General features: G+C 41.0%; 1 protein-coding gene across 1 annotated transcript in view; it reads left to right on the top strand.

Annotated features, from left to right (window-relative positions):
• DOK6 (docking protein 6) overlaps positions 1-20458 on the top strand; it is a 349658-nt gene extending 329200 nt beyond the window's left edge. Inside the window, exon 8 of the mRNA XM_029922515.1 lies at positions 13162-20458. Coding sequence (XP_029778375.1) covers positions 13162-13301 — 140 coding nt within the window. The 3' untranslated portion in view covers positions 13302-20458. The remainder of the gene's footprint in view (positions 1-13161) is intronic.
• Positions 20459-27073: the final 6615 nt, after the last annotated feature.

The following is a 27073-nucleotide window of genomic DNA, read 5'->3' as shown; positions in this document are numbered from 1 at the left end:
TTAAGCTTCCAACTTCGGCTCAGGTCAGATCTCACGGTCGTGGGTTCGAGCCCCGCGTCAGGCTCTGTACTGACAGCTAGCTCAGAGCCTGGAGCCTGCTTCCAGTGCTGTGTCTCCTTCTCTCTCTGCCCCTCCCCCTCTCATGCTCTGACTCTCTCTGTATCAAAAATAAATAAAACATTAAAAAAAATTTTTTAAAGTGTATATAAACATACATGAAAAACAAAAGTTTTTTAAGGGAATTTCTGGTTTTCCCAGTGTTAGTGTTGGTATCAGACAATGTCTGCCAGTTATTCTAGAAGCAAGCAATATTCTTACAAATAGGGCACTGGGCAGCCTCATTTCATTGGGAGTAAATTCTCCTCTCTCTGCTGCTTTTATTGGGTTCCAAATATTTCTTCATTTTAACCAGTGTCTCGAAATCCCTTCCATGCCAAGATCTTAGTCTCCGGATAATGGCCGTCTGTTCCAGCATGTGGATTTCTCAATGGGTGAAGAATGTGCGTGAAATGAAGGAAAAGGTCTAGACAAAAGTACTTCATTGATGTGGATTTCCAAAGCCTCTAAAATGTTGCTGCTTCTCATCAAAAAACAAGCGGCCCCTTAGGTTCTGTGACCCAGGCTGTGGAAAAGCATGATTTGCCTCTTTCTCAGGAACTCGCTGCAATGTGTCCAAGATCTGTTCTTATTCCAGCCCATTCAACCGCAGAGACTGAATGGGATTTCAGGCAAAGATCTTAACCACCAGCTAGTTCCCTACAGGAATCCCCACATTGACACCCCGAATCTCAAGTATCTGAATGAACACAAGGTATTATGCTTTATAGTTTCTGCTCATAGAAAAATACATGTAATATTTGATAATATTTTTTAAATATAGATTTTTGTATATATGCAGACAACATTTTTCTAAGGTAGAGATTGCCTGTAGAAAGCAAGAGGCAGGATAGAATGCATAATTATGAAAGCCATTGATGAATTTTACCCAGTGATGCAGACCGCAGTGTGCGCCCAGCGAGACTCGAACTTCCTTTGTGCATAGATCAGCTCCATAGGGCGAAGAATGAATAAGAGGATGATGTTTAACCTTAAATTTGCTACTCTTACATCTGATTCCTTTCCACGCAGAGATTTAAAGTGGTGCTAAATTGTAAATTTGAACATGCAGACACAATACATAAACGTCTCTGGAAATTAGTTATCAAACTAAAAGGGCCAGTTGTACAAACGCTTGTAAATATCAGAATAACATAATAACTGGCATTTTATTTATTATACTATCACATCTTTGTCAATAGAATCCTATCAACCATCCTGTGAAAACTATGCATACTAGTTAGAATGTTCTAGAATCGTAAGGCGCGTCAGCCACGGAAAGTTAGTTAGAACAGAGCATGGATGAGTCTCCTCTTGCTTCTCAAAACCCCTGCACCGTCCTTCCTGTGCAGGCCCCATCTCTGTGCTTTCCATCCCTCATTCTGGCAACCAGTAACGGATATTCTAAAATACACTGTGACTGTATCTTCTTCGTGCAGTCTAACTGGCTGCCACAGCCGACAAAAAGAAATTATCTTCACAAAAGAACTCTGATAAGAGATAGAGTCACCAGCAAATCGTCCCCTGAATGTTAACCTTCACAGCTTGTAAGCTATTTACCCTGTAATCTCTTTATTTTCTACCTTTAAAGTCTCCTATTGTTGTGTAGCAGTAGTCTTTTAGAGCCATTTTAAGGGGCAGAAAATCTTTGAGAACAGTTTTCCATATTCAGAATTAAAACCTGCCTCAGTGTGTCTGACAAAGGCTCTAACAGGATAAAAGTCTCATTCTAAAACCACAGGAATCATTCATTTTCTCTGCTTTGTGGTTGTCTTAAAATAAATGTTTCTTTCTTTCTTGTGAAAACCAAATGAGCTCTCTGATTTTTTTCTCCCACTTCATCTTTACTTGACAGTGTGCTATTGTTAAAAAACAAAAAAAGTCATCTAAAGAAAAGACCCTCCCCATCAAAACAATAGCAACAAAGATTTTATGCCATTTTAGGAAATAATTTGGACACTTTCTGGGTGACTAGACTGTCTTTACTGGAAATAAATTCCCATTAGGAATTCTTTCAATCCTAAGAAGTTGAGTGGTAAGAGGGCATCTAATTTGCTCTTCTCTAGGGAAAACACCATTGTCCACATCCGAACTTTCGTTTTCATATATGATGGAGTTATTCAACTCTATGAAACTACCCTCTTGGTCACCATCACATACATTATTTCAACAAGACGGATTTCACTGAAACTTAACAGAGTCTTACGAACTAATGAGTCAATGTAAAAATCCAACAAAAACTCAAAGGCACTGCCCTTCGCATGGGAATCATTACGTATCACTGTTTATTAACATTGTCAAGAACTGTGAAGTGTCAGGTATTTTACCCTACATGCAAGCCAGCAGGTCAGCCTGCCGTAGCGTCATGGATGTTGGCAGAAGACATGGGACTCCTGAATCAGAGACTAAGGGTGTTTTATTATTCACAGCAATAGCATTAGCCGGAGTATTGGCATTTATGTTAGTTTGCTGAGTCCCAGCTCTCACATGGAGATGCAAAGCGGGTCAGCCGGCACCTACTCACGAAGTAGGTTGTGTTAGAAGAGAAGAACCGTAAGTTTAAGGAACCCCAATGTTTTATAATGGGCAGTAATACACCCTGAACTTCGTCTCACAGAGAAGTATCTTTATCTCACTGTGGATAAATAAATCCCCCCTTTCCTCCAAAGGGAGATGCTTCCAAAGCTGTTTGCTCAACAAATCTTGAAAAACTAATCCAGAATAAAGGCCATCAGTATCTCTGCTGCAAAAAATGCAAAGCTATAAAAGACTCATGGAGAATTGTCTACCAACAAACTTCCACTGCATAGGACTTCTTTCTTCATAAATTAGTCCGTTTGTTGGGGTCAGTGTGTTATAATGAACCTAAAAACAATCATTTCCTTATTCTCATATTTATACCCATAGCATACATTTGACCATCACATTTCACCTTGTATTATTATTATTACTTAAATTTTCATCTTAAAAAGAATTGTCATTTCCCCCCCCCCCCACTAGCCAGGACCATGCCATGTAATTAACTTATTGTGATTCAACAGATAATTATTGTTGAATTAATCATTCAACAACAAAGATGTCCAGGCAGTTTCTGACATACTCTGCACCGCTGTGTTCGACGCTGCACAAGGAGTGAGCTGCTGCGTGCACTTTTCATCATTTTATTCATTAATATTTATCGAGTGCCTGCTGTGAGCTGGCATTTTACAAGCCTCCAAAGACACAAAGGTAAATAAGCTTCCTGTCCTCAAGTTCAGTGTAGGCTCATAGAAGAGACTTAAAGATAGAAGTAAGAGAGGAGACAGAGGTATGCAGGTGGCGCTAAGGAAGCACCGTGAGGTGGCTTCTGACTCAGGCAGGTGACGTGGTGAGGAGGGAAGTGGAAGCCTTTCTCGATGAATTCTAAACTAAAAATAGGAATTAGCCTGGTCAGAGTTGATAATGAGAGTAAGAGGAGGCATTCCAGTAGAGGAAAATCCCACATCGTGGTTCGGAAAGCCTGCTCTACTAGGGAACTGCGGTCGATTAGAAAGTTAGAGCAGAGGGTAGATGGGAGACACAAAGGAAACAAAGCTGGAGAAAGAAGCACAACTCACATCACAGTCTTTAGGGAAGTTCAAAACCTTCGCACTTGTCTGTAGAAAGAGTTTAAGGGTGACAGCTGGATAAAGGACGCCCTGGAAGGTTCATCTTGAAACCATGTATATATCATGTTTATATCAATGTTTTTACATAGATTTTCACTGGAGGCGTGGAACTGATGGGTTTTATACATGGCAATTATGAACCCCCAGTGATACCATTGAGTGCTATGCGAGGGGGGTTGCACTTGTCCTAAAAAAAGTATGTAGGAGAGACATCACCACATGTTCATAATCACTTTGGAAAAGAATATAGTCGGGGAACATGACAGCATTGTAGGCTGCCACCGGGTGACTCGATACACACACCTGATGACAAATCCAAAGTAGAGGGAGTGAGCGTGAAGGGAGGAAGTGGATTCAAGAGGTTTGAAGGAGGTAGACGCAACAGGGCTTGCAGACTGATGGGACGAGGAGAGGGTGGAAAACCACAGAGACCAGATGGCTCCCAGCACTTTGACGTGGGCTGTCAGGTTGGGGGGTGCCATTCCCTGAGTACAGGAGGAAAGGGAAGTTGTGCGGGGAGCGAGGATGGGTTCAGTTTTGAAATCGTGCTTCTCCGTAACAGACAAGTTTCTGCTTCTCAGTCATGCTCTCCTATTCAATCGAGGGCGTGCTAAGGTGGAGAGGCACAAATGTTTTCTGTGTTCTGAAGTCCTCTCACTCTCTGTCTATAGGTGATAGAGAACATTGCAGCTCTCAGATTTCTAACTGTCGGGCTCACCCCACCGAGAATCCCAGAGCAACTCACATTTACCCCGTCCATTTTCTGGGGGCAAACAATCTCTTCCATGTATCAGAACCTAATTGTTTAATAAGTGAAACAATATCCAGAAATTCATTTTAAATAAAAGGCAAAAAAGTTGTAAGCTAATATAGCATATAGGGATTTATTTAGTGTATCCATTAGTGTAGTTACTTTATCTTCACAACATGGAAGTAGTTACTAGTTTTATTTTCATTTTACAGAGAAAGTTTAAGTTACAGAGTCGGAATTGAAACTTGGGTCCATCACGCCCTAAACTATGTTCTGTAACATTTTCCTGTGTTCCCCATACAATCTCTCCACCAAATTTCATAAAGGTATAGTATTCTGCCATCCTGGTCTTGTTCCTGAACCTGCCGAAACCAGTTAAGTTTTCTGTTTTAAGTATGCTCCAGTCTTACGTCTTGTGAAGTATGGACAGTACTGTGTCACGTCTCTGCTCTGCCAGGCATTTCGTTCACAACTGGGAGGAATACATTTCTTATGCATCCAAGCTTCTCTTCTCAATTTCCTAAGAATTATGTTTCTAATTCCCTCCTTATTAAAAGACATAAAAGGACCTCATCACAACTTCCTTGAGCCAAATTTGTGTAATGCTAATACCCCATTTTATTGAGTACTTCCGAAATGTAATATCCTGCGCAAATCACTTTAAACACACCATCTCATTAAATACTTACGTGCCAGGTGCCATGAGCTCATCATGTAGGTGACGAAAGTGAAGTCTGGAGAGGCTAAGGGACGGGCCAGGGCACACTCACCTGGAAGGTGACGGAGTCTGCCTTCCAACCAGGCTTCTCTAACTCTATGGCCATTCATGAGGGCTACTCATAATGGCTCACAATTCAGCATGATTTTTCCTCAAAAATTACACATCTACTTGAAAATATAATAAAGAAACCAGAATGTTGAAAACTTGGAAATAGAACGATGGCCAACCCTTTCCATCTTGGGTGCCAACAGTTGGTTCTCTTCAGTTTGTTTGAAAAGTACTATGAAAGAGAGAAGAAAAGGAGAAAAAGAAAAGGAAGGAAGGAATTGTGAAGTGGGAGTGTTCTCCTTTCCTTGTTGTCAGCATCTTCCAAGTATCTTCCTTTTCTAACTCCATTCTTCAACTCCCACAAGACACCTGCTCTGTCTCCTCTGCTGCACTCTTCCCCACGAGGAGAGTCTTTCATTATAATTGCCCTGGATTTAGGTATGGAATAGACTGGGGGGAGAAAAGGGATGTTTTTAAGTCAAAACACACACGCCTGAAGATCAAGAGTGGCAATCTTTGGACCACAGTGCTACCAACCTGAACCACTGATATCTATAGGCAACCAAAGCAAAGAAAATGGACAATGGACTCACAATGGGAAGACTTGTCTTAAGTAACAATAAAGCTTCTTTTAAAATTTTTAGCAGAAGGTTTCTGAGCCTTTTGAGTGCACCCCAGCCACGACCCCTCAGTGAGTCCAGGCTGATGTGTTAACTAACAGGAAACTGGTAGCTAACTCTATGGATGGCCACCACCTTGTCTTCTCAGAGTTACATTAAAATTGAGACTCCACAAGGACTGCATGCTGTCAGGTTTTAAAGGAGTTAAACTCAGAATTAGGTTCTTATAGTCCTGGTGTCAAAAGAATGACAAATGACCCTTTACTTTAACTTCAGCTGCTTTCGTACTTCGAAAAATCTTCCAGTTCAAACTACTTTTCTCAAGTTCTTCCTACTTTTTCACTAACTCTCAAGGTCTTTATGTCATACATAGTGTAGATAAGAATATGAACTAAGATGCTTATCCTAAGAACTAGCCAAATTTCCCAATACCCACATTTTTTTAAAAATCTGGCAGAATTATAGAGACTTGCAGGTAGAGAGGCATAAAAACTTAGGCAAACAGAAATCTTTTCTGTCTTTGACTTGGCTACGATTTAGAAAAAAATTGTTATATGATTTGCTGATTTACATTAAGTTAGGGTTCTTCATCACGTAACCAAAAATGGTTTGCATTGAAATATTCTTACGTTCTCTGGCCGTAGTGAATATAAAGCGAACTGAGTAACACTAGCCAACACATTGTCATGAATGCAGTCCAAGAGGAGTCCAGATGGTTTATTTATCATAACTTTCTAAAAGTTAGCATCCTATTCAATTAAGTACTTATTAAATATAAAAACAAACAAATGAGAACAACTAATGTCTTTCATTTTCATAATTATGAAACAGAAGTCAAACCTATAAAGAGATACAGACCCTTGGAAAAAATAGTGTGTATCTACTTCTTACAGTTCAGTAATTTGAAATACACATCAAATTATCCTGTGCTCTCTGAAAACCAAAATAACTGCGGAATTAAAAGAATGAAAACTTATGAGACTTCCTTGCACCCTCGCCTTTATGATACATTCTTGTTTGCAAAGTCCTGCCTTTTACCTGGACCACTGTGCTGCCTGTGGGTGGAGTTAACCTTCTGGGGTCAATGAAGAGTTTTGAGCCCAGCGGCTTGAGTTCCAGCCTCAGTGTCTGGGTCCCTGGCGAGATGAGCTGAATCCTGCAGGGCCACCAAGGGAATTAAATAGATCAGCATAAGCAAAAAAGGTTACGCTTCCTGGTAGATTGTGAGTGCTCAATAAACTTTAATGACCAGAATCACCGAGAGCCTGGCATTCTGTTACCTGATGTGTGATGTCCACCCAATGCCTTCTGGTGAGTGTGTGTGAGTGTGAGTGTGAGGACTTTCCTTAGAGGCTGTGCTTGTGCTCACCGCCCCGCTTCGCCTGTTTTCAGTGAAATTACTACAGGCCATGTGACACTGTAAAGTGGTAATTATTCTAAGCAGACATTTTTTTTAACCTTTTGACATTAGAACTTAATATGAAAAACAGCTGATAAACGTGTATTCCATCTCCCATACAGTAGGAGTAAAATAAAAATAATTCATAAAAAATCAAAAACTAACAAGGGGTTAAGATGATGATTTTGTTGCTGGCTGTTGGGTACAATGATAACACAGTATCTAATAAGGATTGCTCGGTCTGCCTAGAAAAGTAATCTGGATTTCTTTGCAGCCGTTTCTCATAAAATATAAGAAAGTCAACAGAATCCTTCCTTGGTTCTGTACTCCTCAACTCTGTTTTCATGAACCTCAGGTCTCTTATTCACTATTTGTCTGGATATTTATGCTACTAGTACAGACAGAGTGCAGTAACTTCTCTCCAGGAAATGCTGCTAACAATGGTGTAGGTTGCAGATTCCAGCTTCTCAAATTACTGCATAGTTTATTGATTGTGTAATTCAGAATTTAGAATGTTGACTTTAAGTACACTCACCAATACTTGTGTAGATCTTTCTCATTGAACATGAACTTCCTGAGCTCCCAAGCACACCCAACGATTCCGGCCTCAGTCATTTATCTACATCCGTATCAACGGTTTTCGGCTCCCCTACTGAACCTGGAGGAATTTGGAGTAGTTGGAGAAACTGGGGAAGAATTAGAAGGAAATCCTAGGAAATGTGCATAAAACCAGAAGCATCTTTTTCTATTTGCAGTAATGCCCCATGAGAAATTTTTCTGTCAGGGCCACATTTTATCCATCGAACGTGTTAGGGTGCAAAGAGGGTTGGGAACAGCTACTCCACAGTCTTGCTGAGTGAGATTTTGAACCACATACCTGATCCAGCCACTGACCTTATTAAAATTATTCAAAGGTTTCTTGTCACCTGTAGAAAAAAAATATCCAATCTGCTTGACAGACAGACGTCTACAGTCTGTCACGTGTTGCCTCTCCATCTCCCAATCTCACCAACTACCATTTGCCACTTGGATTTTATATTCCTTATTAGCATCATGAGGGCCATAATTGATAATGATGAAATACAGTTTGAAAGCCAAGACCATGTGGGCACTGTGGTCTCATACTCACAAAGAAGATATTTACAAATATGACGACAAAATTCTGTTTATGATTTTTGGAATGTTTCCCAGATCTCTGGAAAATCAAGCTGATCAGCTATTAGAAAGAAAAGTTCTAGGCAAACTTCTACAGAGAGAGCTCAGAGTTCCGGGAGGGAACACAGCACTAGAACACTGCTCCAAAGGAAAGAAACGAGTCAGCACCGTCATCAACAGAGGCGTCACAGGAGAAGCTGCCTACGGAGAGTTCCGTAGCCTTGTCTCCCCCACCCGCCTTTTAGATACAGTAGATTTCCAATCTTTTTCTTTAATGTTTATTTATTTTAAGGGAGAGAGAGATAGAGTTCGAGTGGAGGAGGGGCAGAGAAAGACACACACAGAATCCGAAGCAGGCTGCAGGCTCTGAGCTGTCAGCACACATGGAACTCGGGAAGGGTGAGATCATGACCCGAGCGGAATCAGACGCTTAACTGACCGAGCCACCCAGGCGCCCCTTAAGTGAATGTTTTCAATGTCTCAACATCCAATATGTTTATGTCGTGATGGATGGGAACAGTGGTCCTCAGTCTGTGGATTGTGCACAGACCATCGGAAGAAGGAAGTAGGGGGTGTTATGAAGTGTCATTTCAAAGTATATTTCCAACTGCCAGGGAAATATGTGTTTTCCCCCAGACAGTCAAGATTACCTGAAAATATGGGTAGAATATATTACTTTCTTTTGAAACAAACATGAATATACAGTGGAATAGAAACAAAAATTTAAAAAGACTTTTACAGGGTGCCTGGGTGGCTCAGTCGGTTAGGCATTCAGCTTTGGCTCAGGTCATCATCTTGCAGTTTGTGGGTTCAAGCCCCACCTCGGGCTCTGTGCTGACAGCTTGGAGCCTGGAATCCATGTAGGATTCTGTGTCTCCCTCTCTCTGCCCTCCCCCACTCTCAGCTTCTTCTCTCTCTCAAAAATAAATATCAATCAATCAATAAAAGACTTTTAGGATAGACTAACAGCCATTAACGTATTTGTCGCTTTTAAGTTACAGAATTTCCCATATCCCCAGGGTACATAGTCACCTCGTTTCTCTATAGGGGACAAGTGTAGGAAGCATTTAAATAGTCTCTCTGTTCAGTGGTGTGAACAGTCTATTCTAGCAAGGGTTTAATTTAAGCCACAAAGTCGACTTCTGTTTTGTTTTCATCAACAGTGCCAAAGGGCACAATCCAAATACGTGTTGGGAAAATGCGTAATTATTTCTCCCTTTTGTTCTCGTGCTCATTGTGGCCATAATCAAATAGCATTTATTAAGCCTTCATATGTACAGTTCTGATTGAAATGTTATTCTTGTCATAAGCTTAAATAGCATCGTTTGTGAATTGTCTGTAAAGAAATGGGTGAAGTAAAATAAAAATCATAATTTAATTTCCAGTTAGCCTAGAAATTGCTCAGAGAAGAGGTGAAGAAGGCAATATTGACTTTGATGGAGAATCATATTGGAAGCCCGTCCCAGTGAGGGGCCGCACATGGACGTGATAGAGAAAGCACAGACCTTGACCAAGGACACCAGAAAGACTGTGGACCCGTTCAGCTTAGACCGCAGGGGGACAACTCACATCTCCCGGTACTAGAGTCCCGGGTGCTCCCCAGGGGGGTGCCACTCAATCCTCAGAACACAGAGGAGAGGCCATGGCATGATTGCTGTCTATCCGGCCCAGACCATCATTCCCAAAGCAGCTTGCGAATTGCTTGTAAAGTCCGGAATACACTTCCCATTACTGCGTCTCCTCTGTGGAGTGTTGAACTGTTTTAGCAGATGTTTGAGAAATATTAGCTGCACGATCGAATTTGTACACTCAAGATTGTGGGGTGAGAAGCTGACTCTTCTGTGGTGCACAAGACTCTCCCAAATTCACAACTTAAGCCCTAGCTCTTAGCCCACAAGTAAGGTGAATTAAAGGTGTTCTCCAGTGCTGCTCTCTCAAATATTTCTAACTTTTTTTCAATAACAAGATAGAACCAAGGCCAGGAGCATTGTCTTAATATTAGGATCTCCAGCTGGTTTATGCTGATAAATGCCAGCATCTCCACTTATAAGACTCGTGAATCATCATCTAATAAGTCAATGTTTAGATAAGGAGGCAAAACTATTAAAATTTTTAAGTGGGTTTTTTCCATATGACTCTACTGTAACTTTGTGACATAAATATCATGTCAAAATGCCACCTCCTTCAGGAGGCCTTCCCTACCATCCCACAGAGGTGACCCCACTAGCATCAGTGGTGACATCCTATCTCTTCACTATGGTGACAGCACTTACCATGTCTGAATGCAGTTACTATTCACTGATTTCATAATCAGATGAGCCACATGGCACCGTGAGTGTCATCCAGAATTTGTAGAGAAGGAACCTGAGCACCCAGGAGACACAGTGAGGCTCACAAGGTGGGTCATACCTACAGGCGGCAGAAGCAGCGGGCATATCTGGCTGCTCTGAGTTCCCACCCGACCGCACCCCAAATCCCCCAAATTTCTCCCCTTTTCTGCCTCTTCCCACAGCCATTGTTCCTCCTTGCAGCATCAGGGTCCTCCCGGAAAGAGGAGACATGCCCGGCTGAGATTTTAAGAGAGTTTAAGGGGCTATTATTTATGATGCAGGGAGAGAAGTTACAGAACCAACAAGGAATGTGAGGGGCGGCCACACACAGCTGCCAGCATTACCACCATCAGTGGAAGGGCGCAGAGACAGGAAGTGTGCTTAGGACCCTCCCCCGCCCCCAGAGTCAGGGGAGGGGCTGCTCACATCTCCCTCCCCCTCCCCCATCTGTTCACAGGGAGACTTAATCTACAAGAGAATTAGGCCAACCCAGCGGTGACTCCAAAGTGATTTTATGGGGGCACCTGGGTGGCGCAGTCAGTTAAGTGTCAGACTCTTGATCTCTGCTCAGCTCCGGTCAGGACCTCACAGTTTGAGAGCTTGAGTCCTGCGTCAGGCTCTGTGCTGATGGTACAGAGCCTGCTTGGGGTTCTGTGTCTCTCCTTCTCTGTGCCTTTCCCCCGCTTCTGCACCGCCCCAACCCCCGTCTCAAGATGAATAAATAAACCTTAAAAATTAATTTTAAAACTTTTTTAAAAAACAAAGTGACTTTTATGTAGAAAGCAAGATTTTATTCTCATGATTTTTTTTTCCATTTATTTATTTTTGAAGGCGAGCGAGAGTTGGAGCATGAGCAGGGGAGGGGCAGAGAGAGAGGGAGACACGGAATCGGAAGCAGGTTCCAGGCCCTGAACTGTCAGCACAGAGCCCGATGCGGGGCTGGAACCCATGACCCCTGAAATCATGACCTGAGCTGAAGTCGTAAGGTTCACTGACTGAGCCACCCAGGTGCCCCGCATGATTTTTGAACGAAGAGGTTCTACCAGTTTAATTTGCCAATTCTTTTGCATTTCTCCCTGGATCCCAAGTTTCAGAGCCTGCCAGGATATTTTCCAAGTCATCAAACACACCTGACGAAGAGACTAGACTTAGGTGCATGACCTCACAGAGGATGGTGAGGAACAAGACGAGACGGTCCGGGTATCTGTGTGAGCGGACTGCCTTCTCCGGAGTCCGCCTGGTAGAGACCTGAAACATCACAACCCCAAACTGCGTACCTCTCTTCCTGTGAGTGCAATGCACGCTCGGGAGGCAGCACACACGGGGTCTAGTTTTCGTCTCTGACCGCTGAGCACATCCGCTAGATAACGGTCATTCTCAGGTATGAAGAATAATCAAGGTGCGCCTGGGTGGCTCAGTCCGTTAAGCGTCCAACTTCGGCTCAGGTCGTGATCTCACGGTTTGTGGGTTTGAGTCCCACATTGGGCTCTGTGCTGACAGCTAGCTCAGAATCTGGAGCCTGCTTTAGATTCTGTGTCTCCGTCTCTCTCTGACCCTCCTCTGCTCATTCTATGTGTGTGTGTGTCTCTCTCTCAAAAATAAATAAAAGCATTAAAATGAAAAAAAAAGAATAATTAATTCCCAGTTAAGAAAAAAGGATGGAGAAGCCCCGAGAAAGTTGATCTGAAGCCGTGCAGACACCTTCTCCCTGTACGATCAGCACTCTGACAAGCTTCTCAGTCACCTTTTCTGTTTTGGACACGTCTGAACTCCCAAAAGCATAGATAGAATGTTCTTAAATATGTTTTCTGCAAGATTCGACCGGTAGGCCATTGTAGTGACCCTAAAGGCTTGTCATTTAGGCCAATCATCTCTTGGAGTGGGTTCAGTTACCCTCAAACCTGACAGGATAAACTGGGGCCCCAAACTCTACAACTGTGAACGCTTTTCCTGATAACTGATGGCTACTTGTTAGTATAAAGTGGAATTTGCTGCTCAAAACGGTTTTAGGAAAGTGTGTAATTTGCTTTTGTGTCCTGAAAGTGAGTACAGAAGGAAAGAATGCAGCTTACGGGCTCTGCATCTAGACTAGATTTTTTTTTTCCAGAAAAGCTTTTCTGCTTTTGCTGAAGAATACTAGAAGTTTCAAATCCCTAGAGAACTTAGGTAGCTCTCTGGCATCCAGAAGTTTTGACAAGGCACACTTGAGGAAAGTCCTGAGCCCAGAGTACATTCTGAACTCTCAAATTTCTCCGTCCTCCACGCCAGTGCACTTACCCAGAGCTCTCTTTTGAGGATTTGCAGGCTTCTGCTTTGTTCATCTGTTTTCAAAATAGCCCGTGGCTCCTCTGAGTGTGTTTCTGAGCGCCCCTCTCCTTCCTTGCTTTCCCGCAGGTCATGGGTTTGGCTCGTCCAAGATGGCACGTGCCCAGACGTTCCCCAGCTACGCCTCGGAGCAGAGCGAGGAGACGCAGCAGCCTTTGTCCCGGTCGAGCAGCTACGGGTTCAGCTACAGCTCCAGCCTCATCCAATGACACTCAGAGAGCCTGCTGACCAGAGAGACAGTGTCCGGACCTGCTTGGAGGGTCACTGCATCCTCTGCCTCCTGGAAGACCAGTTTCAGTAACATTGAAATGGGCCGGGTGCAGCCCAGTCCCAGTGGAAGTGTAAACACTGGAGTTCTGCTTTCCTTGACTCTGTGGCTAAGTCCTTTATTTATTGAATTTCTTGGGGGGGCGGGGGAAGGGGGGATCTACGTTTTATGAAAATAGAATCCAAATTGTCCTTTAAATAAAATTCTTGGTTCCAGCAGTAGCAGAAGCCTAGCCTGGGTGGTGGGCATGACCCCTGTCCCCATGGCTCAGCCCACCTGCCTGATGACAGGGCCTGTCCTTTGACATAATGTCACCCACCACAAGCTATGCGGCTTGGAAGGTTTTGATGGGGACAAATCCAGCAAGGTCTACTAATGGCATCATAACTCTCCGTATAAATCAGTCCGGTGACAATTAAGGGAACATGAGATTTAGAACACACTGTTGCACAGGGCCTTGTAGCTCTACTGTGTGTGTGTGTGTGTGTGTGTGTGTGTGTGTGTGCGCGTGTGTGTGTGCGTGCACGTGCGCATCTGTAGACAAACATAGATATGGATATGACTCTACCCGTCTATATCTAACAAGTATATATCAAACGTGTGCTGGGAGTGACAAAACTGTAATTTGGTGCATTAAAATTAAGATCGTTCTGTTGAATAGCTATTTTTAAAATAGTGCTGTAAAAAAAAAAGGCTTCTTATTAGCAAAAGTATTTACGTAGTCAAGTCCGCTCCCATGACAAGCATAAATGGCTCTGTGAGGAGGGACCAGCTGTCCCACATCATGTTACCACACTGTCTTTCTGGCTGGTACTCCTTTGTGGTTGACAATGTTTCTCTCTCTGGCCATCCCTCTGAGCTCCGTGGAGAGGATTGGGTGTGATTGCCTACTGGCTTCCATTTAACCTCAAGAAAAGAAAGACTCTACATAAACTGTTTTGCAAGAAAGAGATAAAAAATAGATGTATATATATATATATATATACCTAAAAAGAATTCAGCTACTTTGCAGTCAGAAGAACCATGGGCACAGGACTGTAGATATCAATTATTTAAAAGTTTATAGATGTTCTCAAAGAGCCACTGGGCGCCTGTAACGTACTACGCAAGCAGAATTTGCTAGGCTTTCTTTCTAATGGACATGGGTTGGCTGGGATTATAAGAGAAAATGGATCAACTATAAGTTTTTTCATCACTGACATTAATGACAAACCTACAAGGTTTCAAGGGATGTGGTAGCTTCCACGTGAAATGAAGAATGTGGCTAATTTAATTAGTGTTAACAAAGATACTTTTGTCCTTAAATTTGAAGTTCACGCGAGTAAAAATAAAAATTATTCTACCTAGAAGTATCTGATGCCACATGCCTAAAATGGTCAGCTTGTAAATTCTCCAAGAGAAGCTTAAAGAATAGGGAGCCCAGATCAGGTAAGAGAAAAACTTCATTTTTCTCTTCTTAAAGGCAAAATTCTTTAAACTGTTAAATTTGGTCTTTTAAAGGGGTTCCCGTTTTGCTGATCTGTAATAAGACTTTTTAAAAAATCTCTATCCATAACTTGCGTGCCTATTGACAACTCATTTCAGAGACTTACTATTGAGTAGGAACGGTTCTGGGTCCCTCCTAGATAAATTTACACCTAGAGCAACTACCTAGCCTCTCTGAATCTCTCAGCTACGTGTGAAAACCCCATCAAGATGCTAATCATAAGAGTTAATGTGGCTGTGAAAAATAATTATCTTAAGCTTTCAGGGATAAAAAGAAAATTACTCAAACTCTCTGTGCTGTGAATTTTGCTGACCCAGCAGAAAAGCAGATGACTCTTTCCTGCTGCTGATGACAGAGCCTTCCCTAAAATCCCAGCTTTTGGGGTTAAGCGCCTCCAAATCCCTTACCACGTGGCATTTGCCCCCGAAATGCTGTTCGTGGAACACACCAGAGCCACTCCCCGCTGAGACCATTTGAGCACAGCTCCTGGTGATGCAACAATCAGAGCAACCTCTCGTCTGCTCACTCGGTCGAGCTGCTGCTTAGAGGCCACAGTCACCATGTGGCACTTGTGGGCCCTGGGTGTCTCAGTTCCATTCATGTGCAGAAGCCCACACAGTGAGTCCAGGGCGGAGTTCTGCGAATCAGATGCGTCTGCTCTTGTGTCTCTTTGGTGGGAGACACAACATCTGCACAAAGTTGCTTCAAGGACACCATCTGCTTGTGAGCGTCACCACTGAGCTTAACGGAGGAGACACCACGGACCAGGCTAACCTTGGGCCAGTTCCTTCTGAAAATAATGTCATTAAAAGAGTGTGTGAGAGGAATTCCCTTCCCAAGCCTTTAACCCAATTTTATCACAATGAGAATAATGCTTTAAAGTCTCTCCTGGTACATTTCTGGAGATGTATTCTAGCATCTGTACTCCTCCATCTATATTTATAATTGTAGCTAAGTTAAAATTGCTAAATGAACAGATAGGAGAATTTATATTCACCTCCTATACTTGATCTAAGGCAGTGTGCATTGTAATAAAAGTGGCCAGCAGATAAATCTTCTACAAAAGCTAAAGATGAGAGAAACATCACTGTACCACCCTCCTGAAACGTCATAAAGCCAATTTCATGGGAGCAATTAGAATGGTTGTAGACACGTATTCGAATCATTGAGCTCACAGGTGTTCGACTGAGAGGCCTCTCCACTTTGCAAGTCATTTTTCTCCCTTCAGAATTTGTATTATATCTTTCCCATAATTGGGGTTGCTATGGACCAAAGGCATCCTTTGGCTCCTTCTGAGAGCGACTCTTTTGGGGCTCCAACCAGATTTAGGCATGTGAATGAAAACGGTCACAGTTTCCCCATCAGGTTGGAAGAAACCAGTGGTGAGAGAACTTGACACAAGTGATAGAGTCTCTTCTGAGAGCAGAGAAACCCCAGAGGGTCTACACGGTTCATGGAAAGATTACACGGGGGTTTAGTTTTTATGTCCCCAAGTTTTCTTCTGAAAATATTAATTATTACACCCATGAACAATGCCTGACATTGTATTTAAAGTGTGGAAAAGTACAAAATAACCTTTACCCAATAGTTTACCACGCTGGTGGGGCAGATGGTGGGGGAACACATCTTTCACTTATTCATTGAATGAGTAATAGACACTCAGAACTAATTTATTTATGCAGGTTGCAAATATTTACGAATCAATAAGTTCTGGCCACTGCCACAATTTGAACTTAAAGAAATAAGAGATATATATTTACTTATATACTAGGGAGACGCTGTTTTATAGAGCACGTGAAATAAAGTGAAACATATTTATAAAAAGTAAACTTCACTTTTTTCACCAAGTAGTAACTAAAGTACTAATCCTAGTATCTTGTACAATTTTTCTCTGTCTTCACTGGGCAGTTATGTTTGAAAATCATTTATCACCTGTAAGTGGTCAACCACTAGTACTTTCTGTCCAACATAGAAACAGTGGACTGAGAAATAATGTTACACTGTTAATAGTTTTTACAGATCCAATTTATTTATTGCATGTGGTATCTTTAAAGTAGATATTAAAAATACATCATAAAAGTTGATGTCTGCCCCTCATTCTTTGGCCAATATCTCAGAAAACTTTTTGTAAAAAAGCATGAGTACCCTACTCCCTAGATGATTTGGGCCACTTCCTAAAATTAACCATTAATGCTATGTGAAAACAAGCTAAGCAAATTATATTCTTCTGAAAAATTGCAGTCCAGTTTTGATGATTATAACAGCACAATAAATGGGAAATATAAATTCAGTGGGGCTGAGCTTTAGGCCTTTATCATGTTAGGTCTTATCACAAATATTAGAAAAACTGCTCAAAGTGAAAATGATCCATTTTTCTCCAATTCTATTAACATATGTCAATCAATATCTTGCAATGTCAAATTACTTTGTCAATCACTAACTATACTTGACTATCCCCCAACCTTGGACTTCTCCAAATAGATAAAAATCAGTCACTATATTTGCATTAATAATTATAATACTAGGTGATGTGCCACATGGATGAATTCCTAGCCTAAGAAATGTGCGGATACAGTTTCCCATGGAGCGAGAAGAGAAGGACCAGGACCAATCCAGAAGGGCAGCAATTTTGATAAAATAATAAAGACTCCAACGAAATGTCCAAAGTAACCCTAAGACTTGACTTTCTTAATGTTCTAACCCCAGACCCCTATCACAGGCCTGGCCTTCTTTAACTAGCTTCACCCAGTCTGAGCATGCAATTGGAAGAAGACATCAGTTGCACCATGTTTTGAAATGACCACAGAAAGACAACACATAACCACCAAATATGTTTCCTTAGGTTTAGTGAAAATTACTGAACATGAAAGAATGTGTAACAAAATCCCCACGCTGAGATGTCTCTTCCATAACTTGAAAATGGTTTTTGTATGGTCAACCTCACTGCAGTTTTGAAATGAAAGTATGTGATCCGTGACACTAGCTGGGGGCTATATATGTCTGAAGAGAGCGACCTGTGTACATTCTCCGTGAATGTATTTGAAAGACTAACCCACCTTTTCTCCCTGAAACGACCATAAATCTTTACTCTCTTGCTTGAGGATGTGAGCCATTGGGTGTATCATCTCTATCATTATCACGTGTTGAGGTCGTAGCTGGTTTACAGACTTTCACGGAGGCACCATGAGATGTTGGGCACATTTTCTAGGTGGGCAAGATGACAGCTGGTTTCTGGGATCAATCTTGTAGAATAAAGGTGCCAGTTTACACTCTACTCAGGAGGAAACCAAAACGCATGGATATTGTCATTTATTCAAAGGCAAAGAAACAGTTAGGAATAGTTTTGCCCAGTTCCCTGCTCCTGGACCAGCCCTGTTTCCTTGTCTCCATCTTGTCTCCCATTTAGATTCAGTGGGAGTTGAGAAATGCCACAAGGCCTCTAAATAAATAGGCTCTGAAACATTTAAGTGTCTCCTCAATTTTCCCAGATGTTCCTAGCCCTTCTTGGACTCATCACTAGCTGTGTCAATAGGGAGGTTTTATGAAGCAGTTCATTAGACTTGTAGGTCATGAATGATTGGTATAAATTCTAGGACTCTTTCATTGTCACCCAGTTCTTGTTGGAGATTCAAGCTTATTTATTCTAAAGTGATAGTCAAACTAAAAAAATAAGTGGTATATGTTTTGTATTCCTACTGATTCATCATATTGTAATTGTGATTATTATTTTGGGGATCTTTATCACTCTAGCACTTTGGCTTAATTATTTATGGCATTTGTCACAATGTTGTTAGATAATCACATGGGGACTGCATTTTGTTTCATGTGAACTTCAAAAATCTTCCATTTTCAATTGAAGTTGGAAAATGACTTTTTTAATAATAAAATAGCTTACGTATCAAGTTTTTCTTTATACACTTCATTAGACAATTATTTAAATTAACTGAAGTCTAGAGAAATGAGAAATAAGTCAAAATTACTAAGTAATTATGAAAATCACGCTTTACTCATGATTTTCATACACTTTTCCCTAGGTTGAGATTTTAATATCTTGTAAACATTTAAAGAAGAGAAGTACATTTGTAATAGAACTATTACAACTTCCTTCTAATAATTCTGTTTAATAAGTTTGTATTTTACCTTCTCTTCTATGCCTATGACACTGTATCTCCTATTCTAATTTTAAGAACACTGAATAAATTTAAAATTTTTAATAGGTATTTGGGGCTAGTTTTAGTGGTTGATACAACGAACTTTCTCCATCTGTTCTCTGCTTTAAGGATGATTTTACACTTAAAGAGAGCATAAAACCAGCCCTTTCTGTGGGCACAGAATCGTGCCTACAGTGGAGAAAGGAACTGCCCTGACCTGGCAGGTGTGTGCATATTGGAATCGCATTGCTTCCCGAATTCACTCACCTGATCCACAACCTCTTAAGACTTGCTTATTTTGGGGAATCTGAAATTTAAAAGCCTAAATTCAGGAAAATGAGGTGGAGATGATGACTCGATCATTTCCATTCAAAAGTCGCTGCAGATTTTCTCTCGAAGAAAACAACGTGTGCGGACTTCTGTGGTGTTTCATTATCATCGACTATTTGACAAATGGGCTGAAAGGCAGGGAACATGAGGAATAAAATGACAGCCACATCTTGATATTAAATATAAATCAAAATTAGCATGATATAGGTCGATATGAAATAATTTGGTTCATCAAATTCAAATTTACACATCCATAGCATAATTTAAAGAACAATGCTTATTCTTATTCGTGTGTGTGTGTGTGTGTGTGTGTGTGTGTGTGTGTGGGTTTAGTGGGAAGAAGGCTCTAAACTTTTGTGAAGACCTGAAATGGAGAATAGAGATTTTTTCCAGTTATAAAGCACTCTATCTTAATAGCAGGCAGTATAGAAATCACAACAACAAAACCTTCGACTCCCTGACAATAAATGAGCATAAAAACCAATATCACCTTTACTGCAGATGACAGAACTCCCAGGACCTGAGGGACCCCTCGTACCTTCTCCACACAGACCTGCACCCACACACAGACACACACGCACATGTGCACGTGCACACACATTCACAGGCACTTTTTTTACTTTCGACCTACTTCACATGTGCCACATTTGTTATCTTTTTCCTAGCCCCATCCAGAATCATCCCATCCTTCCAAATCCTTATCCCTGTGAATCTTCAAAATATATTAAATTATGTGTTTTATGCTTTCTTTCTATAAATTCTTTTAGATTAATTTATATATACTTTGTGAAGTCTTATACTGTAAGGGGATGTCATTTGTCATTGATTAAATATAATGTTTATGATTATTTTGATAAAAATAACTTTGGATGCTTAGGCCCTTGTTAAGAAATAAACTATCCATTACAAACTTGCTTCTATTGGAAATTATGAGTTGACATACCTTATTTTTAATCACAATTTATTCCAGATAAATAATAGTTTGGAGCATCTGTGCTTAAATACTAGTTGAGCCACCTTTGGAACAGAATGCAAAGAAATGGCTGTCCCTGAAACCTAAATGTGAATTTCTGGCAGAATCGGAAATACTACAATAATGAGGCAATAATAAAATTAGGAAATTAAATTATTTTTAAATCTGTCTGTGTGATTTTTCCCCTTGGTAAAATGAAATGCCTAGTTCAAGAATTACCTCCCTCTGAATTCTGAGTTTCTATATGTCAATCCTGAATAGACATTCCTAATCAATTGTTATTAATGTCTTACTCATCATTCTAAGGATTTCCAACTGATATGGTTACAAGGAAGGTAATTTCTAGTTGTGAAATATTAAAGTTTCCTCCATCACTTAAAACAACCAGTCAAATAGACTACTTTACATCACAGCTTTGCATGATTGAGATTTTAAACATTTAAGTTAACGGTTTTTACCCCTGTGTTCCTTAATATTGTTAGCACTACAATAATATATGATTTCCTTACATTTTTATTATCATGTGGTGAACTGTAACTATGTAATTAAACGGAATTCTGACAATCATAGTTTCCAAACTTTTAAAATGTCACTTATTCCTTTATTCATTGGTTTGTTGTTTCAAAATAAAGTAAAAGAAGGCCCTTTATTAAATGAAAGATTACTGAGAATTTATTATGCATTCCCAGTGTTTTCCTAATCCTAGGTTATAATAACATTTAATTTTTATTAGGTTGAACGTGGTTCGGTGGAATCCTAGAATATTAATATTGACAGTGGCATTGGTGATCAATACTTTTATCTTCTAGTGAAGTGACATCTAGAGTTTTTAAGTGGCTTTCAAAGTGTCACAAGGCTAGAAAACAACTTTCCCTCCAGCACTGGGCTCACCCTTTACCAACTAAAGAAAACCCCTGAAAATGAACCTTTGATGTGAAATGTGTAGAGTGTTGTGCGCGCGCAGGCGCACAGAAGCAAGGGCGTGAGGATAAGGGAATGAGGAAAAGAAGAGAGAGCTCAAAGAATGCGGCGGGAGGAGCAACAGGAGCGGTGCCCATACTGCCGCGTTAGTCCTCACAAACAAGTAGTTGTATACAGGCAGCCACAGGTGCAAACTATCCTGGAAGATTGCCAAAGCTCAAAGCAATCAACATTCCAACTTAAGACGCATGGAAGTCATTTATGCAATTAACAATCTAATCCCAGAGAAACTGGGGGCAGCTGCACGGGTTGCAAGGGCACGAGAACTTTTGCTCATTCGCACTCTCCCGACTGGCTCCTTGCCGCTGCTTCCCACTGTAGAGTCATGACCCCGCTCCATATTGAGGACTTTATTCTTTCCCATCCCATGATATTGAGCCCTTTCTCACTTGGATTTAGACTTGTCTGGAAACACATTTATGGCATCTGCTTCTCAAGCTTAATTTTTATCAGTTGGGCATTTGTTGGTAGATCGCTAGGTTAATTAGGAGTATTTTTACTTTTGTAGAGCCGTGTCTTTAAAGAGAATACCTAACTTCCATCTGTCTTTGAAGGTCAGAGACAACAGAGGGAGGGAGGGAGACTGGATGGAGCAGTCATAATGCTAAAGTGTCTGGTTGGGGTGGATCTGACCAAAGTCATGACTTTGAGGAAACAATGAAAACGATAGGAGAGCTCTGGGTTCTCTGCAGCCAGGACAAGTTTGGAACATGCTTGGAAGGGGCCGTGATGATAGAAATGTCCCTTCTTTCTGAATGCTGGACGAAACCGGGATGGATATGGATTTTTGGGGCCACTTTTATAACAAATTGGTTGATGTGAGTTTAGTGGATTTTTCTTCCTTTTTCTTCTCACTACTGAAATCATATGGACTGTATTTTCTGTTGGAAAGTCTTCATGAAAAGTACAAAGATGTGTATAACTTGGAGCAGACAACCAAGAAGATATTTAACAAATTCATGTGACATTTCAAAGAAGAACAAAATCAGGGACATCTGGGTGGCTCAGTTGGTTGAGCGTCTGACTCTTGATTTCAACTCAGGTCGTGATCTTGCGGTTCATGAGTTCGAGCCCTACAGCTAGCTCTTCGCTGACAGTGTGGAGCCTGCTTGGAATTCTCTCTCTTCCCCTCTCTCTTTGCCCTCCCCCTCAAATAGTAATCCCCCCAAATGGCAAAACTGCTATCTTATTTCTAGGTTAGTCACAAAAAACATTAGACAGATTTAATTTTTATATCCATATGGTGAATTATCAACATAAATGTTTGAGCAAGACTTAGAAAGAATATCTGAACATTCATGGAAATTAGAATTATCCTAATATCTGGGTGGTTCATGTGAGGGTGCCCGCAAGGCCAGTCAGTCACTAATGCTCACTGAGGGCTTACAGTCCACAAAAAAGCAGTAAAGGGCATGTGATATCGCCCGGCTCTTGGTTCTTGCCTACTTTTCATTCCATGGGATGCACATCCGTGCCAGGAGGAAGCGACAGCCCGTGGGTCTTTGGCATTCCAGAAGACATGGGATGGCTAGAAGTAAGGGCGTTCGGCAAGGCTAGCTTCCTGAATACCTTTCTCAAAGCAGTCTCTAGATGTCTCTCTCCCTCTTCCACCTCTCCTCCTTCCCCACCTTCTCCTCCTTTCTCTCTCTCTCTGCCTTTCTTCTCTCAGTAGTTAGACCCTTCATTTTTAATCACAGGAAATTATTAGAGTAGTCTAGCTTTCGCTATTTGAAGGCATGTTTTAAACCACATTCTCTACAATTCCCAATTCCTCCCTTGACACAAACTTGAGCAGAAGACAAATATTCATTCACCCACTTTATGTGTGTGAACAACATAGATGTGTTCTATATACCTGACCCTTTTCCAAATATTTGCAAGCTTTGGATATAAGGTAGCCCAGCAATAAAATGCTAGTTCATAATTCAATTTAAAAAACATTCACTGCACGGGGTGCCTGGATGGCTCAGGTGATTAACCATCCGACTTTGGCTCAGGCCATGATCTCGTGCTCTGTGAGTTTGAGCCCTGCATTGGGTTCTGTGCTGACAATGAGGAGCCTGGAGCCTGCTTCGGATTCTGTGTCTCCCACTCTCTCTGCCCCTGCCCTACTCATGCTCACTTGCTCACTCTCTCTCAAAACTAAATAAATATTAAAAGTTTTCTCACTGAATTGTTTAAGAGCTAGGAATTCAAAAGTGAGCAAGAGTTGAGCCTTCCTCTACTGAGCTCAGTATGAAGGTAAGAAGTATGCATTTCAAGTCATGAAGCAGGTACAATCAGTCAGCCAATATCCTTTAACTTAGGAAACCCTTTCTTGTTCTACTATCCATTCAGAATTGTTTCAGTTAGCCTGCTGTTTTTGAAGTTTATAGGTTTTTTAGCCATTATAATTATATTTCAGAGAGCTAAATATAGACAGAACTTGATGTCCAAAACAATAAATACTAAAGCTGCTAGCCAGAAACAACCCTCTCTCTCAGCAATATAATCTAAGGAAAAAATGCTGGGTGCCTGGGTGGCTCAGTCATTAAAGCATCTGACTCTTGACTGCAGATCAGGTCATGATCTCACGGTTCATGGGATCGAGCCTTCTGTTGGACTCCATGCTGATAGCACAGAGCCTGCTTAGGATTCTCTCTCTCCTTCTCTGCCCTTCCCCAGCACAATTCTCCCTCCATCTCTCTCTCTCTCTCTCTCCCCCTCTGCCCTCCCCCAATCACACACACACACTCTCTATCTCTCAAAAACAAATAAACCAAATTGCACAAACTATCTAGAGCTCTGACTAGAAAATATAACTGAAATGAATGGTTATAAATTTCGAATTTCTGAGTGGGATGACTAGGTGTTCGGTAAGAAGGAACACCCACTGCCACTTTTAATGTTGTGCACAACCTAGAGTGATATGGGTGACACCTGGCATCTCAGGTGAACTCAGCATCGCACAGAGCACAAACTGCTTGCTGTATTCTCGAAATGTCACCCCATCCTCCATGTGACATTTCTCCTTCCTAGTTCTTCAACAGAGATGTAAAATGTATGGGGATCTAAGAGGCACTATACCCTAAAGAGGTGTAAATATTATGGTGTTTGACATTTTACACAATAACATTTATGTATTATATTGATATGTTATATTTAACTGCATTTACATTGTATATATGAGTGGGATTTGCAGCTTTATAGTCTCTCAAGTAGTTCAGGGCATTGCTGATAACTTTGGTATAGAGAAATTATGTTTATCCATTTTGGTTCCTATCTAGATACTGTCTTTTTCCTGCAGCTTAAAGAACATGTGATTCATACAATGATAACGAGTGGTTATAACTAATGCTTTTTCCTAGCCTGATGGAGATGGGAGGAGGTTTGGGGTTATTTGTTTGATATTAAACTAACCTAATAGAAGTATTCGACACTTCTCTCATTAACATGTAAAACTAAACATGGTTGAGTTTGAGAAGAAGCTGTTGAGTGACCTCTTTGACAAGCTTTGCAGTATTTTAACTGGTGGCCATGCGCAGCACAGAAACAACGGGGCAGCTCTGCCTTGGGTTTCTCTCTTGTGTGAGAGTGACTCGTTCACACATTCGTGAGGACCCTGCACTAACAACCATCATGTAACAGCCCCACAGGATGTGCGGACCTTCTTTCTCATGTCACCTTTCTGCTTTTGTTTATCTTGGTTATCTTTCTTTTTGTGGTGTTTTCTTCTGTAGAAGCCAAACATTAATTGACCAATTAATTACATGCATAAAACACAACATATAAAACATATAGATGTATATATATTTCTTAATCATGCTGTTAACAGCCTTCCTTGGTTTCTCTTACTTATCCTTGGATCTTTATAATTCTCATTTACCTTTTATGTGACTTGAACTTAAAATTAATTAATATTGATACACATGACAAGGGAAATACTTCCCTGTGACTTGCATTTCATCCCATTCATTCGTTCTAGAATCCCAAACAGCTCATTCAGTCTGGCGCCTCACACTACATTCCATGATGGATGGGAGTTACTGACAGTTCTTTGACTTAATTTTTGCTGATGGGGTACACGTAACCCATCACTGTTTTTTTTATGGTTTGAGATGGAATTTCTCTCTACTGGCTTTTGCTTCTTTTTGAATAAAAATTTTTATGAGGCCTGATGTTGAACTGGACACAGTCAGGAAACAGCATAATCTCATACCAATCATCAGATCATATTTTACATTTGTGCCAAGTTTTCATATTCCATCCATATTGGGTCAGGTGGATCTGTGGTTTATGAAAATGAGCCAAAGAGCAACATGGAGCAAAGTCCGATGGTTCTGAATCCAGTTCCAGTGTCAGACCACCCTAGTGAAGCCTTCTAATGTCAGGACAAAGTGACAGGTCAGAAAGCAAGGCATCAGGAAACACACAGATTCAAAGTACATGGCGAAGGACTTCTGGGTTTAGTGCTGGCACATAAAGGATTTGGAGATGTCATGGCCTTGATTACAACAAAAAGAGCTGGACAGATTACATATCAGTGGCTTCTCTTGAGTCTATTGGAGAATTGAGGTTTCAAGGCAAACCATCACCCCTAAATCTGAAAAGACAGACACACCCAGAAAGAGACAGCGACCCATATGTCTTTATGCAGAGTCAAAGCCCTGGAAGCATGACCTGGCAGGAACACTTAAACGGTGGGCTGGATGAATTGTTGGCATCTGATAGTGGGTAACAGGACTGTGAGAAGCTCATGAGGACCATGCCGGAGAGGGATCCCACACTTCCATGGGCTTTCCCTCCAGAAAACCCACCAGATTCTCACCATGAGGGCCTCAGAAAGGTCCCCTCATGGCTCTGGCAAGGGAAAAGGCAGGATCTCCATTGGGAAATAAGCCAAGAGTCATCTAATTAACGAAGACCTACCCTCCAGAGAAAAGGACTTTGCCGGAACAGAAACTTAGCTTAGCTCCTGCAGTCTGCCTGTCTCACCTAAGAAATTAAATAATAATAATAATAACAAAGTCAACAGGGGACAGGCCTTATAGAAATTGATGGAAAACTTGACAGTCAAAGATAGGATCAGGGGACAGAAGGGGAAAATGATTCCCCTGGAGAAATGTTTGTGAACGTCACAGACCAAAGACACATCAAAAGCTGTAATAAGAAAATTTAATAACATTGAGAGTAAACTGGAGAGCTCACAATCTTATCCAATCATCTGATTAAAGAACAATGGTCTATTCACTGTAAGTAATTTTGAATGCCTAGGATAAAGGTTGTAATGAATAAGTGATTGAATCATAAGGAGATCATCCTACGAATGAATTTCCAGAAAAATTCAAAACCAGCTGAGATGATTTAAATTTTGGAGTGTAAAAAACATTACCAGAGGTGCTCAAATCTTATGTCTTACAAATATGGTTTAGCATTACTCTTCCAGGTTTGGAGAATTTTTTCTTGATATTTTAAATTCATGGGAATTTAGTTCAGAAAGGGCCTTTGCCTCTTTGGCCATATGCACAGGATTTGTGCTGTCTACTCATTATTTTCTTCCTATAATGCTTATTTCTACAGATCAAATAGTACTCAGCATAATTTTGTGGCATTTTAATTATTTTAATGAACAGTTTTCCATTTAAAAAAATGGACAAAGGTCAACTTTTTACTTGGAAGTTTGGTGGTAATATGGTACAAAGAAATTGATATTTTGTGTAAAGACACACCTATTATTTATTTTGAGAGACTGATGAATCCTAGTATCCAAATCCAATCTTAGCAATATTTTTTTAATGTTTATTTTTGAGAGA

Source organism: Suricata suricatta, chromosome 14, assembly GCF_006229205.1.
Source record: "Suricata suricatta isolate VVHF042 chromosome 14, meerkat_22Aug2017_6uvM2_HiC, whole genome shotgun sequence".
In the NCBI taxonomy this organism is placed as follows: domain Eukaryota; kingdom Metazoa; phylum Chordata; class Mammalia; order Carnivora; family Herpestidae; genus Suricata; species Suricata suricatta.
This window is presented reverse-complemented; position numbering and strand designations above follow the sequence as displayed.